A 17677-nucleotide genomic window follows, 5' to 3' on the forward strand; every position below is an offset into this window, starting at 1 on the left:
TCTTTTTAAACCTGTAAATATGGGACACTGGGTGTATAGTTAGGTGTTGCTGACTCAACCATACAATTAAAATTCTTTACTGTAAATGTGCTGCGGACACAATAACAAAACACATTAATAATAACAAGACCCTTTAAAGTCTTTCAATCAACTTTACTGACTTGTGCATTTTGGAAAAAGTTCCTTCATTAGGCCACATTGTGATTGTGTTTATTATAGACATGATTAACAACAAGTGCAACTCACTTACTTAATTTTATTATTGCCATTAATCACTCACTTGGAAGTTTAATCCTTCCACTGATATTTATGGCAGATTGAGATTATGCGCACTCAGCGAAGTACATGGAGAACTGCTTATCCCGACACTCCTCCTGGAAGATGATCCTGATCCTGGAAACAAACAGAAGAGATTAACATTATCAGAAGCTTTCATTTAACTGTTAAGTTAAAGGACCAGTGTGCAGGATTTAGTGGCATCTAGAGGTGAGGTTGCAGATTGCAGCCCCTTGACCTCAACCCTCCGTCCCTTCCAAGTGTGTAGGAGAACTGACGGAGGCCGCAAAACTCATAAAACACATGAAAGGCCCTCTCTAGAGCCAGTGTTTGGTTTGTCCGTTCTGGGCTACTGTAGAAACATGGAAGGCCCTATGTAGATGTAAAGGGCTCATTCTAAGGTAACGTAAACACAATAGTTCTTGTTGTCATGGGATTATACACCAATGAAAACATACTTATGAATGTTATATTCCATTTCTGCCAAGTCCGTTCTGTTAGATGCCACTAAGTTCTACAAACTGCACCTTTAACTGATTATATTGATTTTATAATTACTTTACAATTAATTCATAATGTATTGGATTTTAAGGGCAGTGGCCGACATGCAACTTGAAGACTACATTTTCAAAAACAGGTGAAGACAAAACTCACATTCTTCTGAACTCTTCCCAGTGGGCCGCCGAGAAACCATTCTCACTGTGGAAACAAACCCCTCAGTTAAAAATAATAACAGAATCTGTGTGTTTGCAGACACACTGTTAATAGTTTTCCAAGCTGTATGGAATCATTGCATGGTACAATTGTCTGTTCTGTATCTGTTCAAAGATCTTGGTGCAAACGCTTGAGTCAAGTTCTCAAACTGTGTAGACTAAGAGAATGTTGTCTCTGGTCAGTAATATTACATCAGACCCTTCCAGTGGTGGAAAGTAATCAGGTGCAGTTACTCGAGTACTGTACTTAAGTACAGTTTTGAGGTACTTGAGTATTTCCACTTCACTACATGTCAGAGGGAAATATTGTACTTTCTACTCCACTACATTTATTTAACAGCTTTAGTTACTTTTCAGATGAAGATTTGACACAATGGATAATATAACAAGCTTTTAAAATACAACACATTGTTAAAGATGAAACTAGTGGTTTCCAACCTTTTTGTCTTTTGACGTCTTACAAAAAGCAGTGTGTAGTCGGGGTCACATTTCACATGTCTATGAGTTGTTAACAGCTCCACCAAATAGTGATTTTTCCCTCTAAACTTCTCACATGCTTTCATTTCAATAAATGTTCAAATGATCCAATATTTCAGCAAAAATCAAAGATTAGAGAAAAAGTCGGAAAACTGAAAACAGATTTGTGTATCAGAACTTTGTTTTTTCTTCTTTCCTCTCCCATTAATCATCTCACGACCCCTCAGATTTATCTGCTGACCCTTTGGAGGGGCCCGACCCCTAGGTTGGGAACCACTGGACTAAACTAGCTAACTGTATATAAAGTAGTGTAAACTAGCTCCACCTCCAGCAGCTACAACAGTAACATGCTGCTCTAACACTGATGCTTCACTATTAATAATCTAATGATGTCATATATAATAATATATCAGTCAGAGGGACCAAACCACTACTTTTACTGCAATACTTTATCTACATCAAGCTCATAATACTTATGTACTTTTACTGCAATACTTTAACTACATCGAGTTCATAATACTTATGTACTTTTACTGCAATACTTTAACTACATCGAGTTCATAATACTTATGTACTTTTACTGCAATACTTTAACTACATCGAGTTCATAATACTTATGTACTTTTACTGCAATACTTTAACTACATCGAGTTCATAATACTTATGTACTTTTACTGCAATACTTTAACTACATCAAGCTCATAATACTTATGTACTTTTACTGCAATACTTTAACTACATCGAGTTCATAATACTTATGTACTTTTACTGCAATACTTTAACTACATCGAGTTCATAATACTTATGTACTTTTACTGCAATACTTTAACTACATCGAGTTCATAATACTTATGTACTTTTACTGCAATACTTTAACTACATCAAGCTCATAATACTTATGTACTTTTACTGCAATACTTTAACTACATCGAGTTCATAATACTTATGTACTTTTACTGCAATACTTTAACTACATCGAGTTCATAATACTTATGTACTTTTACTGCAATACTTTAACTACATCGAGTTCATAATACTTATGTACTTTTACTGCAATACTTTAACTACATCAAGCTCATAATACTTATGTACTTTTACTGCAATACTTTAACTACATCGAGTTCATAATACTTATGTACTTTTACTGCAATACTTTAACTACATCAAGCTCATAATACTTATGTATTTTTACTGTAGTAGGATTTTTTCATGCAGCTACTTGTATTGGAGTATTTTTACTGTATTGGTACCCTTACTTCAACGAAGGATCTGAATACTTGCACCGTGCATCTTTTGCATTCAAAAGAACTTACACAAGATCAGTGAGGATCCTCAACAGGCAGGTAATGTCATCACTTATGTTGTCATCAGCCAAATCTGCATAGAAAACAAGAAAACAGTTTCCTGGGTTAACTTGACCTCAGTTTATGGCCTTAGGAAACCTCATCATAGGGGGGGTGTAAATTTGGACAAAGATGCATCCACACAAGTTAAAAGTGAGTACTACATGAATATAAGGAGAGAAAAAGATCAGGAGAGTGAACTGTAGTTTCTGTTGAGTTTCTGGGCTGAAATATAAACACACAGCAGACACACGTGATTATATGTTGCTAGCTACAGCTAACTTCTGTAGAATCAGTGCATTGAAGCAGAAACACTACAGCTGTCAAATTTGCACCAATAATTTCAGGCGAAAATTTACTTTGCGTTCAGTCTGGACATGAATGCCATTAAAGATATTAAAGTTTTACACACAGCTCCTTTAAAAGCAGCAGTTGATCTGAATTTTAAATGAGTACAACTGAAATCAAAGCTCACTGTTGCAGTCGATGTTACAGGTGTTGGGTGATGGAGTGACGCCGTCACTGCAGACCAGGTGATTGCTGAGCTGGAAAAGGCCGTACAGTGTCCAGACCTCCTCGTCCAGGGGTGCAGGCCTGGCGGGCGGTGTAGGGGGGTTTTGTGATGGAGGCTCCGCGGCGTGCCGTCGCTGCCGGGTGTGTGGCTGCATTGTGCTAAAATGGCTCCCATGGTGAGCCAGGCCGAACATGCCGGCATAGTGAGCCTCTCTCTTCCCTCTCCTTGGATGGTTTTCCATCCTGGGCCTCAGCTGATGTATTGTGCTGGTGTTGAATCCAGAACCTACCTCCACATGACAGACAACTGAAGGCAGCAGAGAGACGAGAGAAACAATCTGACAAATCATCTTCACATAACACATCCATACATTTATTATCCTAGAAGAGAGGCTGGAGATGTTGGTTTCTCTCCACAGCAACTGGTCAGACTGAATTTATTGTGGATATTCATGGTCACCAGAGGATGATTCCTAATTATTTGGGTGTCTTAGCACCACCATTAGGACAAAATTTCAATTTATACACAAGAAATATAAAAATCCCCAGATGATGAACCTCTTGCATTTTGGATACTATGTGAGGTTCAGTCTATTGCCACCTTCATGACAAACTTTAACCTGAGTCTCAAAATTCTCTTGTTGTTGTTGTCACAGAGTTTATTCAAAAGAAACTCAGCACTGTGAAGTTTGAGTATCAGGCTGCGGCTGTAATGTAGCTCTGGTGGTCGCTTCCTTCTCCTCCATACTGTTGTCTGACAGCACAATATTTGGCCTGAAAGATTACAGCTATATTTCCTTTGACAGTCCTTGAAGGCACCACACAAAAAAGAGGAAAAGTAGTTTATAGTCCAAGACATTTCTCCAGAGTCCAGGATTTTTACAGCTGGATGAAGAGGGATATTTTATTACAGAGAAGACAGAAGAAAGTCTAATGTCATTCATATATAGGTACTACCCACATTAGAGCCATAGGAATCAACTTTACAGGACAGACGGTGGTCATGTATTTGTTTGCCCATGTGAAATAGGTGGATCCAAAGGCTGGCAGGTCATCCTAACTAGCTTACCCTTATGAGCAAGGCTAGTTAGGGCGAGCTAACCGCTAACTAACTCAGTCACAATAGTTCCCAGATCACTGTTCTCTCTAATTTGTCTATACTGTCCTGTTTACTACTTACTACGGCTTACTGGATACCAGATTCAAAGATGGCGCCTATTCAATCAAATGAAAATTGAGCGTCCTCCATTTTGGACTCATGAGCTCTCTGTCCCCTCAAAGGCCAGCGCTGTCAAGACCAAGCCCCCAGGAAGTGCTGTGAATCCAATTTGACATAGTAGCCAAACAATGTAATTACAACTTCCAAGTCCGTCACATGATGCATTTTTCCTGCACACAATCATTGGTAAAGGAGTTGATGTAAAATGGTGAATACATGTTTTTGAGCCTCACAAACCCCACAAAATGATTCATTTTACTATCAGAATTTGATCCATTCAGTCCAATAACATGTGGAAAATCTAGAAGAGCTGCACAATTAAATAATTTTGTCCCCATTGAAGTGAATGGAGAAGCAACCAGCAGTCAGCCGGCTCAGCCAGCGGAGGTCTCTAGTGATTTACTTCCCTCCCGTCATTGAATCCACTGATCACGCCGATTCCATTCCATGGAATTAATTGATCCGCCACAAAAATAGTTTTGGTTTTAGATCCTGGTGTGTCCAAGATTTAAAGCTGGAAATCTATGTTTTCCAATGAAAAGACCGAAACCAACAATGAACAAACAATGAAGTGCTCTACTAACAAGTATTATGTATGTATCCAAAGCCTGATAGATCTTATTCCTCTGTGCCTTTGATGTCCGTTGTTCTCCAAAAATGCCGTCCTGCTGCCAGAAATATTCACTAGAGCACCGAATGTGGATTCATCCGCCACTGAAAATAGTCCCCAACAAATGCACTATTTCCTTTTGTTTGAGTGACACTTACTTAACACTATAGTGCCCAGACGTTTTAGGAAATTACTGAGCTTTTTTTTTAAAAAAAAATAAAACTGTATATGTGTGATTTTTAAAGATTTTCATCTTCAGCAGAAATCACTAATAAGGCAGCAACGCTAGAAAGTATTAAGAGATGAATTTTTCTGACAGTTGGTAAAACACCAGCCTCATCAGTTCTTAGATATATTTTGTAATTTTCTTAAAGGTTTCCTCACAGAAAAATAGCATTCAGCTCCTCCCGTCTGTTATTTCCTTCTATTGGAACACTTTGGGGTTTTTTCTGATTTGGGATTCTGGGTAAATGATTCATGCAACTAATCTCCTGCATCCACACATGCATGTTGGCATAAAATCACATTTTGGCTGTAGCTCCTACTTGAATTCATCAGAATCGTTCTATGTCATCAAGTTTTGGTATTTCTAACGTAAAAGTAACAACCAGTACTTACTCTTGGCCACCAAGTTCTCCGCAGTCAGTCCTTTCTGCTTTGCCTTATCAGACAGGGTGGACATGGCCTTCATCACTTCATCTCTCAGCTCACATTTTGACACAATCCTCCCTTCGGTCAGACTGGAGTCCAGCACTACCAAGAGAAACACCACGAGTACCTTCATCTTGACTCCAACTATTGTTTCTGGCTGTGAGAACATACGTGACATGATATATATAGTGTCTGCAGAGCCACTGGTAGCGAATCAGAGAGAACCTGCATCTTTTGTTCCCTTAAAATAAAGGCCGCTCCCTTGGTACCTAGAAATGGGTCCCTTGAAGTACACAATCTCACACTTAGTGTTGGGTTTCTGAGCTCTAAGGAGGTCAAGGGGGGAAAATGATACGTCTACCTGAAAACATCTTTTCTCATTTATAGGTCACGCCTTCGTCCTGCTGAAAAGAGCTGGCCATGAGACTAAAAACCAGATATGGTGAAACAGTTTTATCTTCTCACATCATCATAAGACATTTAAAATTTCAGAGGATCGAGTGTCAGCACCGGCAGTGTGACAGCAGTGAATACAGAGAGCGTGTAAAATATGATGCCATTAGTTTCCTGAGCACAGCTATTATGTTAAACCTAACAAAGGAAAGAACAATACCAAGAGCAGAAAAACAGCAACATGAAAGGTGAGCAGAGGACGTGTCATTTCAGTTTCAGGGAAAAAGGTTTCCATGAAGAGTCTGCAAAATCTGAAAATACGATTACTAAGCTTTTAATACTAAAACTGAAGTCATCAAGAGCTCCAGGCTGATAAATCAAACACTGGAATAATGTAAAAGACAGATTTTATTGCAGAGAAAGTGACAAAAAAGTGATGTTGGAGACAAGAAAGACAAGAAACTCAATACAGCTGGGAGTTAATGTATGTCAATGCACAGTACTGGGAGGTAAATAAGTACTATTTCAGTTTGATGAGATGGTTTATTTTTCTGTAACCATATTTCCTACAAAATATATTTATATAAAATAAACACAGAGGTGCTTATCAGTGTGTAAACCTACATTCATAAATTTAGACTCTGACTCTTGGCCAGCATTTTAAATATTTGATTCGTCTGAATATCGTTAAACTTTTTGATCCTTTGTGCCTCAAGCTGAGGTGGAAATGATTCCTCACACTTATTTCATCCTGTCAAGACTTGTATAACCACATCTCCTGTCTTAGCAAAACATCCCTGAATAGTTTAAAACTGATCCAGACGGCTGCTGTAAAGTGTCTGATCAGGTCCTCTAAAGCTCTTATGTTACTCTGATCTTAAAGCAGCTGTAATCAATATTTTTTCATAATACCAGTATAGTCACTGTCAGTGTGTAATGTGTTGGTTGTGGCTCATAGTGATGAACCTACAAAGAATTATCAGTGACTCAGCAGCTCCTCTCGGCTTTGTGGAGCTTTATAATGAGTTTCAGCTCGTTGTTTATCTGTCCGGCTGCAACTTTACTGTTTTGCTTCACTCTCAGCGCTCTCATAGCGTCATTTTCGACCGCAGCAGTCAGCTGTTTTCAGAGAAAAGAATCTAAATAAACACTTGCTTGACTTCTCCTGCGGTGCCACAATCAGGTCAGAGTTTTCCATTTATCCAGTGAAATATCTCAGAATGGATTGGTATAAAAGTTTGTGCAGACATTCATAGCTCCTAGATAACGTATCCTGATGACTCATCATGTCAAAAACTTGGGTGTGATCTTGGATGCTGATCTTAACTTTCAGAAGCACATTTCCAGTATCTCTAAGACTGCTTTTTATCATCTTAGAAATACATCCAAAGTTAGATCTTTCCTGTCACAGTCTGATTCTGAAAAGTTGGTTCACGCATTCATTTCCAGTCGACTAGACTATTGTAATGGACTCCTTGCTGGACTGGTTAATAAACTCCAGCTTATCCAGAACGCTGCAGCCAGAGTATTAACCAAAACCAGAAGGTGTGAACACATCGCTCCTATTTTAATTTCTCATCACTGGCTCCCAGTAAAGCAAAGAATTGATTTTAAAATACTTCTTGTGGTTTTTAAAGCTATGAACGGCCTAGCTCCCTTGTTGTTGACATGCTCTCCGAGTACACGCCAGATAGACACTTGAGACCATCAAATTAAGGTCTCACCATACCTAGAATAAATACTAAATCAGCTCATGGTGCCCTCAGCCATTATGGTCCGACTCTCTACCACATGAACTCAGGTCTGTTACAACAGTGTCTTCCTTTAAAAGCAGACTCAAAACATCTTTTTTCACAAGCTTTTAGTTAGGTTAATGAGTGAAACCTTCTTTTTAGAAACAGTATTATTATTGTTATTTCTTTTAACAATGATAATGATATATGTATATATATATTTTATACTGTCTTATATGTTTTCATGTATGTAACATCTTCTTATTTTATGTTTTATCTTATTTGTTTTATATATGTAATGTTAATGTAATATATTGTTATGTATGATCTTTACTTGTTTTTAAGCACATTGAGTTTACGCTTGCCGTATGAAATGTGCTATATAAATAAATTTGACTTGAGTCTTCTGACTTTTCCTCTGGCACCACTGTGAAGTTTTGAGTGGCACGACTATTGGATGGATCGCCATGAAATTTGACACATAGAGTTCTTCACAGTTAAACATGTGCTCACTGCCAGCAGAAGAATATTTTCATGTCATTAGCATTTAGTTCAAAGCACCTCTGTGCCTAATTACAGCCTCACAGAGTTGCTGGCATGGTTGTAGACTCTTAGTCTTGTTTATCAACATACTTAGCATATCTTCTTCATAACTTCACGCTATATCCCACAGTCGGTGGCAAAAAGTTGATGAATTCTGTATTTCATATCTGGACATTACGTCTAGCTCTCCACAGCACAAGTAAATGTTGCTTCTGGACGTACCATTAAAGAAGTCTTTCTTAAAACAACAGTCAGGTGTCCATAACAACACTGAAAGAGGTTTTCCTCGCTGTAATCATGTTCATACTGGCTATTAAAAGATCCCCTTCATTCATTTAAAAGTCTCTGTGAAGCTTATATGAGGCTTCAGCAGTCTGAGTTAGTCATATCAAGTGGATATCTGACACATTTACAGTCTTTTTAGCATCAAATTCCCTCTTTGTGTTTCCTCGGACAGTGTTTCCCTGTTGAGCTGCAGGTGGAAGTATAGTAACAAAAAGAGGGACTTTGGCACTAGAAAGACTGTAACATTGAAAGATATCTACTTGATTTGACTCATTTGGCCGCTGAAGCTTCATATTAGCTTCAGATAAACTTTGAAATACATTTTTGCACAGAAGGAGGACTGTGGATTTTGTCCCCCGTCACTTCCATTGTAAGGTCATTATGAAGGGACCTTCTAATGGTCAGTATGAACAGGAGGAATGATTACAGCAAGAAAAACATGTTTCACTGTTCATTTGGGCTCCTGACAGGGGACAAAGGTCACTGAGAAGGGGCGGGTTTAGCAGAAGGAGCAGGTGATAATTACGTCAGTGAGCACAGGTGTGCAGATAGCCTGCTGCTATCTGCCAGCTTTTATTATGTTTTTTAATTATTTTATCACCTTGTACACTTTTTTAAAGTTAGGTAATGTAGGGGTGCAATTGCACCTTGAGGTTTTAATGGGTCTTTTAAACGCCATAATTTTAGGTGTGCTCAAGAAAAAGGAGAAAGGTAGTCTTTTAAAAACCTGCTTCAAAGCAAGAACATTTTTTATTTGTAGATTTAAACATGATAACCTTGGACAACACTGGCTACCGTTTATTTTAGCTTTAAGTTTAGTTGTTAATCATTGTTCTTAGCATTTATTTATTGTTTTTAGAGTTTATTTTTAACTCTTTTGCCTCTAGTCAGGAGTATTTGGTGCCCTGAGAGTTCAATCACCTTAATAGTTTGGGGTATTATTTATAATCCCATAATGCCAGTCCCTCACAACGTAGTTTGGACACTAGGCGGCAGTATGACTGCCTATAAGCTCCTTTTTGTGGCTTTGGTTTTATTGTTTTATAGATTTTTAATAAAAGCCTGTTATGGCATGACCCACACTGACTGACTGGGTTTCATTATTGAAGCGTCGGCATTTTAAAGGGTTACACTTGGTATTCAGCTGCTTTATCTGTGTCCAATATCCTATAAGTTGTCTGTATAATGTCCCCTGTTAATATGTGTCGCACATTGTCAACACATTTATCTATTTCCTGTTACAAGAAGGCCTCCTCTTCCTCTTCTTATCAGTAAGTGATAGCAAACCGAGTAACTTCAGCTTATGTTGATACTCATTTGGCAGCAAAATGACTCATAAACATGAACATAGACTAGAAATGTAATTGATAGCTTATCCGCACTGCTTCATTCATGGTTGAAGTGCTGTTCCTGTCAGATCAGCCAAATTATGTTATGTACTTATGTTATCCATCTTGTAAAGATATATCTGTAAAAGGGGGAAACCTCAGCTTTCGTTAGAGGGCCAAATATTTTTGTTGGAGGGGCCAGATTTTGCCCACGGGCCATTATTTGCCTACCACTGCTATAGGCTGTGTATGTTGTGTTTAATGTTAAAGGTTTGATAAAAAGTTGACTTGAGTTGTCCTTGACTGTATGTCATCAGACTTAAAGTAATCAAATCAGGAAGGACTTTGATCAGTGTTTTATGAAAACATGTTCTGAAACAAACACTGTACAGTAGAACATCTTTATTGAAGAATAACAGACAGCAGAAGATACAAGAATTGCTGCTCTTTGTTTTATCATCGGGACATAATTACTGATGCAAGTAGCAAACAACACCAAAACTATTCCAGTTACCGAGAAACATTCATTTTTAGTTCAAGTTCTCGTTACTTTGGGAGCAAATTCACCCACGAAGAAACTGAAACAAACTGACTTTAGCAAAGAAAATGAAAAAGGTTCTCAGAGTTTGGAAGATATACCATGCAGTTCACATGTCACATTGGAGATAATGTTGATAAAAATGAAAGAAATTATTGTTGCTGTGATATCCTGCAGGCAGAAAATGTGTTCTGACAACAGCTCATTTACATTTGTTGAAGAAGTTCCTGGCGCGATAACACCGTCTGGCGCTCTTCAGCAAAAACCTGTGTGAGAAAAGGAAAACAGATAACAGTTATTAGATGAATTAAGTCAGTAAGCAGCTCGTATATTATATATAGTCTTAAGTGGGACTTTGATTCATATGTATATGAGCAACAGTGGTGGACAGTATCTAAGTATATCCATTTTATGCTAGTTTGTGTTTCTACTCCACCACAATTAAGGGAAAACTATTGTACTACATTTATTTGACAGTTATTCCTAGCTACTTTACATAAAACTTATGATCACTTTATGAAATACACATTACTATATACATCTGTTGCATTAAAAATATAGTGAGCAGTGATGGAAGAAGTAATCAGATCCTTTACTCAAGTAAAAGTAGCCACACCACAATCTAAAAATACTCATTTTGCAGAAAATCATCCCCCATGACTATATTGAATACATTTGATGCATCAGGATTAATACTAATTAATGTGTAAACAGTTATCCTGATATTTAGAGCTAAATAGTGTCAGTAAAAACAGCAGCTACATGTTTGTGAGCTTTCTTTACTTAATGTTAAATAATGAATACTGCTGCTAGCTAACCAGCTAATATTACCACTGACTTTGCAGCCTTTTCGCTAACATTTGCTGCTAAACACAACACGGTGTTAATAAGTATCATTGTTATCGCTCAGTGGCGTCTGCTTTACACAGAACTACTCTCTGGAGACTGAAATCATTATTGCTGTCATAAGTCTTTGGAGCCGTTTCTAAACCAACTAGAGTGATTACACTCTTTAGGGGCGAAGGAACATGTCACCCAGTACAACAGTGTGGCCCATTGACGTGTTTTTAATACTTTTTGGACAACAATGGAGGTCTATGGCACAGAGGAATAAGATATATCAGGCTTTGATTACACACACAATATTTGTTAGTAGATCAATTCGTTGTTGGTTTGGCTCTGCACAAGGTTTGTTGACAATAACAAAAATATAGAAAATCGCCAGCCTTATCCTTTAATGTCACATTTCAGCCTATGAGTGTTTCATACCCAAAAGACGGATTTTAGGTGGAATAACACTCTAACATTGGTGTACAGTAACTTACAGCCAGTAACGACTCTTCACGAAGCAATCGATGTCATCCTCAATGTTGTCATCGGTGAAGGCTTCAAGGGGGGGAAAAGGAACAGTAATTAAAGTTCAAAACATCAAGTTTAACTTATTATGCACATCATATAGAAATGATCAGCAATAACTCTTTTCTCTTTGGTTTAAAGACGTACCCTTGCAGCTTGTCTTGCAGACGTTTCTGGTCCAGCGATAACCTGAATCACAGAAGGTGCTGTCGGACAGCTGGAAGAGCCCGTAAAAGCCGAGGGACCAAGGCTTCCACTTCCTCTTGGGCTTCCTTTTGGGCTTCGAGCGTACAAATCGCTTCTTACGTTTCCCTTCTTCCTCAAGCTCCTGCTCATTTTCGATGTCCTCCTCATCACTCTCTTCGTCCTCATCGCCCATCCTGTTGTCGTCCTCCATCATCTCCTCCTCATCGAACTTGCTTTCTTCCTCGTTGAACATTTCCTCCAAGCTCTCGTCCATCTCTGTTGTGTCAGACTCATCAACGTTTGTTTCAGCCTCCTCCCCAATTGTGTCACCCTCCTCGCCAATCGTTTCGTCCTCATCACCGGTTGTTTCAGCCTCCTCGCTGATTGTGTCACCCTCCTCGCCAATCATTTCGTCCTCATCACCGGTTGTTTCAGCCTCCTCGCCGATTGTGTCACCCTCCTCGCCAATCGTTTCGACCTCATCACCGGTTGTTTCAGCCTCCTCGCCAATCGTTTCGACCTCATCACCGGTTGTTTCAGCCTCCTCGCCGATTGTGTCAGTCTCCCCGCTGACCATGTCAGACTCACCGCCAGTTGTTTCAAACTCAGCACTGATTTTGTCAGCCTCACGCTTTTGTCTTCTGCCGCCGGTGTCAGAAGCTCTTCCCCTTGGTGTACCTGCTACTGTTGCTTTGGTTATCTCAGGAGCTATTGGTTTGGTGGTCATTGGTTTGATAGATGGTTTGATAGGTGGTTTGGTGATAGTTTCATTGCCTGGTGGCGTTGAGAGAGTCGTGGTTGTTGGTCTGACTGTTGTAGTTTTGCGTTTTCCGAACACCCTGACCAGGCCAGTGTTCAGACGGGACCTCCTCTCTGCTTCACAGATAACTGCAACAAAACAACCACACAACAGGAAAAAAAAGAAGAGAAGAAGGTGTGAATGTCAGTTATAATCATGTCTTCTGTATCTCGTAATGATACAACCTGAACTCCAGAAAAGAATGTTGATATTAAACGATTCTGTAAAACCCTGGATTCTTCATTGCAAATAAAGCATGGTTACTGTCAGGGAAAGATGGTGATTACAGTTCATAAAAATAAAAAACTGTTAGATGCAGTTCTGTGATGCTACATGTCAATCCACCACCCCGACCTCCATTTCCCTTTCTTTTGACCTCGCTACATACTATTTCCTGCATTGGCATTGAACATTGGTGTAACTTATGGAGTGCAGTATCGTCCAATATGAACATAATTCCAAGGGATACAGGGAAATATAGGAACTTGACTTGACTTGACTTGATTTGATTAATTGACTCCAGACCATGATTGCATGGTATGGGGTACAAACAAAATATATAATACAAAAGTATCTTTAAATCATAATTACAAACATAATTTTAATAATAAATGTTATTTACACAGTACCTTTCAAATCAAAACTGCACATATTTGATAATTATGAGATCTTTTCTCATAATTAGTTCAGTAACATGAGGTGCGACTACTGGGAATCGTAAGGTTCCCTTACCTAAAGCCTCATTCAGACAGACGGCTGTTTCTGTTCTGACTGGGATCATTTTAAACTTTTTAAGGAGGGATCAGTGATGTAGTCATGAGTGATCTGGTGCTTGTCGTTTTATGATACTTTTATTGTATCATTGTTTGTAAATTGTTTGTGTTTTGTGCTGTTTTGTTTTGTATTTTCTTGTTAATTTTTGTGTTTTGTGCAGTCCCATGTGTATTGTATTGTTGAGTTTTATGTATTTTAAAGGCCCGTCAAGGGACAGGCATCACAAACTAGCTTTGGCTATAAATGCTGTAGTATGTGTCCCTGTACAAATAAACATTAAAGTCCCCTTCCACTCAAAAACATGTTTTTCTTCTTCCTTCAGTTAATGTTGTTCTCTTCTCTGTGCAGGATGATGTATGTGCAGAATTTGTTTTCATATTCATCTGCTGATGGGGGAAAGTTTCTCTGAGCTCATCTTAAATCTGAGTTTAAGGCGTGTACCTTCATGATTTGTGACATCACAATTAGTTTGGAGCCAATTGTCGTCCAGTATGCAACAAATGTGATGTGAAAACTTGAAGCCTCCAGTGTACAAACACTGTGAATGGACTTTACAGTGAGGGAGGAGACATCTTGTGTCCAGAAGTTAAAGTTTTGAAATGAAACATATTTACATATTCATAGATTCTGGATTTTTAATGAGGTAGAAGGAGAAGATGCTCATTTTAAGGATTTTAAATATGATGACTGAACATTTTTTGTAGAAAAAACATGTCAAACACAATTTATCATTCCAAGCAGAGGATTTTTATTTGTCCTACTGTAAAACATGTTTGGAGAGGATCTTTAAATAAAACAAAATAAATAAATTATGAAATCATAATTATGAGAGAACATCTAAAGCAAGTCAATATAAACGCTTATACACTTGTCAATCAGCGGTCTGTCTTTGCAATTGGAAAATTGAAAACTTGTACTGGTGACTCTGGAGGTCATGATCTGACTTTTCTGACCCCCAGGACACACAAACCCACCGTTTATTAACCTCACCTATAGTCAAGATTCTTTCCTTGAACCTTTGAAGCCTTCTGGGCAGAACGATCGCCTCCCCGAGCTTGTCTTTCAGCTCACATCTGGAGACGATCCGGCCCTCGGACAGACTGGGCACCAGAACCGCCACAGCCAGCACAACCAGCAGCCCCAACTTCATCTTAACAACCTCTGCGGGAGGGAAACATAAAATGTCACAGTGGATAGAGGAGGATAGGATAAAGTCAATCACACATTGTACCTGAAAACAGAAGCAGGACTTAAAATGGGTAGACTTGGTTTGAATTGATTCACAGATTTTATGTTCTTGTGCATCCAACAGTTGTGGTGTTTGCTGTTGGCACAGTTTACAGTAAACAGAGTCCTCTAGTGGTGAGAGCAGCTAAAACATGTGCTGCTCATAAAAAGTCAACAGCAGACGGAGAGAAAAAGCAAAAGATCATCAATCAGTTGTTAAAGTGTGTCACCACATCCTGAAGAAAACCACAAAAACAAACAAACCAAGTGGTTCCCAAACGTTTTTGACTTGTGACCAGAACAACCAAAGAGTGATTTTCCTCACTATATCTCAATTATATTTTGGGGAGAATAAAGGAAATATTACAGTAAATCTGAAAAAGAAATAGCAGCAATAGCAGATGTTTTTGTAGATGTAGATTATATTTCTACTTCCTCTCCTGTTAGTCACGACCCTTCAGATTTGTCCTGGGATTAAAAACCACAGATACTGAAAAATATCTCCTGTAACAAGACGTAAAATTATTTGTTTATGATGACACAATTGTAATCTTTTCCATAGTAGATCTCACAAAGTTTAAGATTGTACATATTATGTGACATTATGGGGGGAGTGGAAGAGAGGAGAAAACATGTAAAATGTATAATGTTTACACTTGTGTGATATACTGATATACAACAAAAATGATTAAAAAAAAACAAGACATATAATTAATAAAATGTAATTATATTTTTAATAAGTGAAATATTAATATTGCTGTCAGTGGGGTGAGAATATTGCATCTAATTCCAGTACACTTCAAGTTACTAAAAAGTCAACTTTTAATAAAATCAAGTGTCCTATACTTTTCTGTTTTGTATTTTCATGATTATGTATTTATGTCTATTTATGTTGTAGTTCTTTTAAGGTTTCTATTCTTTTACATTTGCATTTTATTATCTTGTGGTTTTTTTTCTTTTTTAATGTTTTAATACATTATGTAAAGCATCTTGAACTCCCGTTGTGTATGAAATGTGACATACAAGTTGTCTTGCCATGTCTGTTGTTCGATGATGCTATAGAATTTGTGAAACAAGGGAAATGCACTGAGAACACGTAGACTACCTCAATCTATTAGCACAACATTTTTTCTTAAGAAAATTAAGTCTTAAAAGCTGAATTGTACTTGAAATTAAATAACTGATTATTTTAAATGAGCTTTTTATTGCTGCAATTGGTATAAAAAAAAAAATTTAAAAAGATTTTTAAAAAGTTTAATTTTAATGATTTGCTCGCTACAAAAAATACAAAAAAAAATCTAAATTACAACTTTTTCATCATAAAACTGTTATGTTCAGCCTGTTTCTACCAAATAAGTGATGACATCTGCATTTTAATTATATCCAACATTAATAAACTCACAGTCATGAAGTACATAGCTATTGACAGTAGAGACAAATAATGGGCTCATGGCAAATATTTTTATATTTTTATACATTTTTGTTCATATTTTCTTTATTTTTCTGTTTTTATTAATTAATATTATTTTTTATTTTTATTATCTCTCCATTGTCCATTATTTCTTGCCATACAATATAACAACAACAACACTAATATAGTGTCAATCAAAAATAATTATAAGAAAAGAAAATACATGTCTCACCACGTTCTTCCACCTTTAAATGTTCTTCCCTGAGTGTCAGCTGATGAAAGTTTGCTTCTGTGTCTGAAGACAAAAATGCCTCTGAGTTTATATATCATGACTTTGACCTGTGGACTAACCGGTTTTTCTATTGTGCTAGTTTTCAACATGATTTACTCGAAGGAACAGGGAAATTGTCTGTCACTGTGACTGTGACACACACATAGAGAGATGCTGTGATTACTGTGAATATGTGGATTACATTTTTAATAACTCATAATGACATCAATGACAGGTCACCCAACACCTGAACATGACATTTACAGCTTTTGCACATCTTCCATATCAAATAACAGCAACAATGCGGTCAGAATTTAGTGTTTTGAACTGATTGCAGCTTCATAGAGTTTCATGAGTGAAGTCTTATTATGTCATGTATGTATTTATAGCCAGTATTTTTGGTTTTACAACATGTTTATTATGTTGTTTAGTCTCAGCACCAGACAACAGACAGAGAAATCAGCAACTAGCTGAGAAAGTGTAACATCTAGCAGCTACAGAGCCAGATATTTTTCTCAGTAGTTAATTTATAGACTTACATTCATCAAATGGACACAAATACAACTCTAAATGAATGCTACTGTTGGTCCGTATCCGCTGGATGCGTAAATAGTCAACTGTTTGCCAACATGTTATCATGTTAACATGTTAAATTATGATTTAAATCAGAAAATATGTGATCAGAAAATGTCTAAATGGGATTAAAAATGGGACATTAGACATTGACACTGAGCTAACGTTCTCCAGAAACTGAAAATGTGTTACATTTTTTTATTTTTTTGGCCACTTGGAGGCAACAGAACAAGCTGAAAACATTGAAATATTTCCACGTATTGTAAGTTGTTGCAGTGTACATGTTAGCAAAGAGTTGAGCATCAACATAAACATCCCACTGAAGCTGAGCAAAAACATCTGACTCTTTAGCTGTTCGCCAGTAATTCACCAGCTTGTAGCTATCAAGCGAATGTTATATATTTGTTTATTTGGTTTCGAGGTTGATGAGAACGCTGAGAACCAGAACTGTAAATGTG

General features: G+C 37.6%; 3 protein-coding genes across 3 annotated transcripts in view; all 3 read right to left on the bottom strand.

Annotated features, from left to right (window-relative positions):
• The window catches only part of ifngr1 (interferon gamma receptor 1), a 467767-nt gene that overhangs the window by 31332 nt on the left and 418758 nt on the right, over positions 1–17677 (bottom strand). The window lies entirely within an intron of this gene.
• LOC122973977 lies at positions 237–5941 on the bottom strand. Its single transcript, XM_044341793.1, has 5 exons — positions 5770–5941; positions 3285–3629; positions 2780–2843; positions 931–975; positions 237–393 (listed from the first exon to the last, which is right to left on the bottom strand). Exons 1-5 carry the CDS (start codon positions 5933–5935, stop codon positions 324–326), a joined length of 690 nt encoding a protein of 229 aa, XP_044197728.1. The 5' UTR covers positions 5936–5941; the 3' UTR covers positions 237–323.
• LOC122973939 (nucleolin-like) lies at positions 10472–16679 on the bottom strand. Its single transcript, XM_044341757.1, has 5 exons — positions 16608–16679; positions 14728–14898; positions 12126–13052; positions 11948–12008; positions 10472–10888 (listed from the first exon to the last, which is right to left on the bottom strand). The coding sequence occupies exons 2-5, from the start codon at positions 14885–14887 to the stop codon at positions 10825–10827; spliced, it is 1212 nt and encodes a 403-aa protein (XP_044197692.1). The 5' UTR covers positions 14888–14898; positions 16608–16679; the 3' UTR covers positions 10472–10824.

This window comes from Thunnus albacares, chromosome 3, assembly GCF_914725855.1.
Source record: "Thunnus albacares chromosome 3, fThuAlb1.1, whole genome shotgun sequence".
In the NCBI taxonomy this organism is placed as follows: Eukaryota; Metazoa; Chordata; class Actinopteri; order Scombriformes; family Scombridae; genus Thunnus; species Thunnus albacares.

What these genes read in the sequence shown, in the direction of transcription:
- LOC122973977 (XM_044341793.1), bottom strand. Translation starts at nt 5,935, where the DNA reads ATGAAGGTACTCGTGGTGTTTCTCTTGGTAGTGCTGGACTCCAGTCTG. An exon ending in GGAGAACTTGGTGGCCAAGA is followed by an intron (nt 3,630 to 5,769) that starts GTAAGTACTGGT and finishes TGCTGCCTTCAG; the next exon opens with TTGTCTGTCATGTGGAGGTA. An exon ending in AGGATCCTCACTGATCTTGT is followed by an intron (nt 976 to 2,779) that starts GTAAGTTCTTTT and finishes TTGTTTCCACAG; the next exon opens with TGAGAATGGTTTCTCGGCGG.
- LOC122973939 (XM_044341757.1), bottom strand. Translation starts at nt 14,887, where the DNA reads ATGAAGTTGGGGCTGCTGGTTGTGCTGGCTGTGGCGGTTCTGGTGCCC. An exon ending in GGAAAGAATCTTGACTATAG is followed by an intron (nt 13,053 to 14,727) that starts GTGAGGTTAATA and finishes GTTTTGTTGCAG; the next exon opens with TTATCTGTGAAGCAGAGAGG. An exon ending in GTGAAGAGTCGTTACTGGCT is followed by an intron (nt 10,889 to 11,947) that starts GTAAGTTACTGT and finishes TTTCTCACACAG; the next exon opens with GTTTTTGCTGAAGAGCGCCA.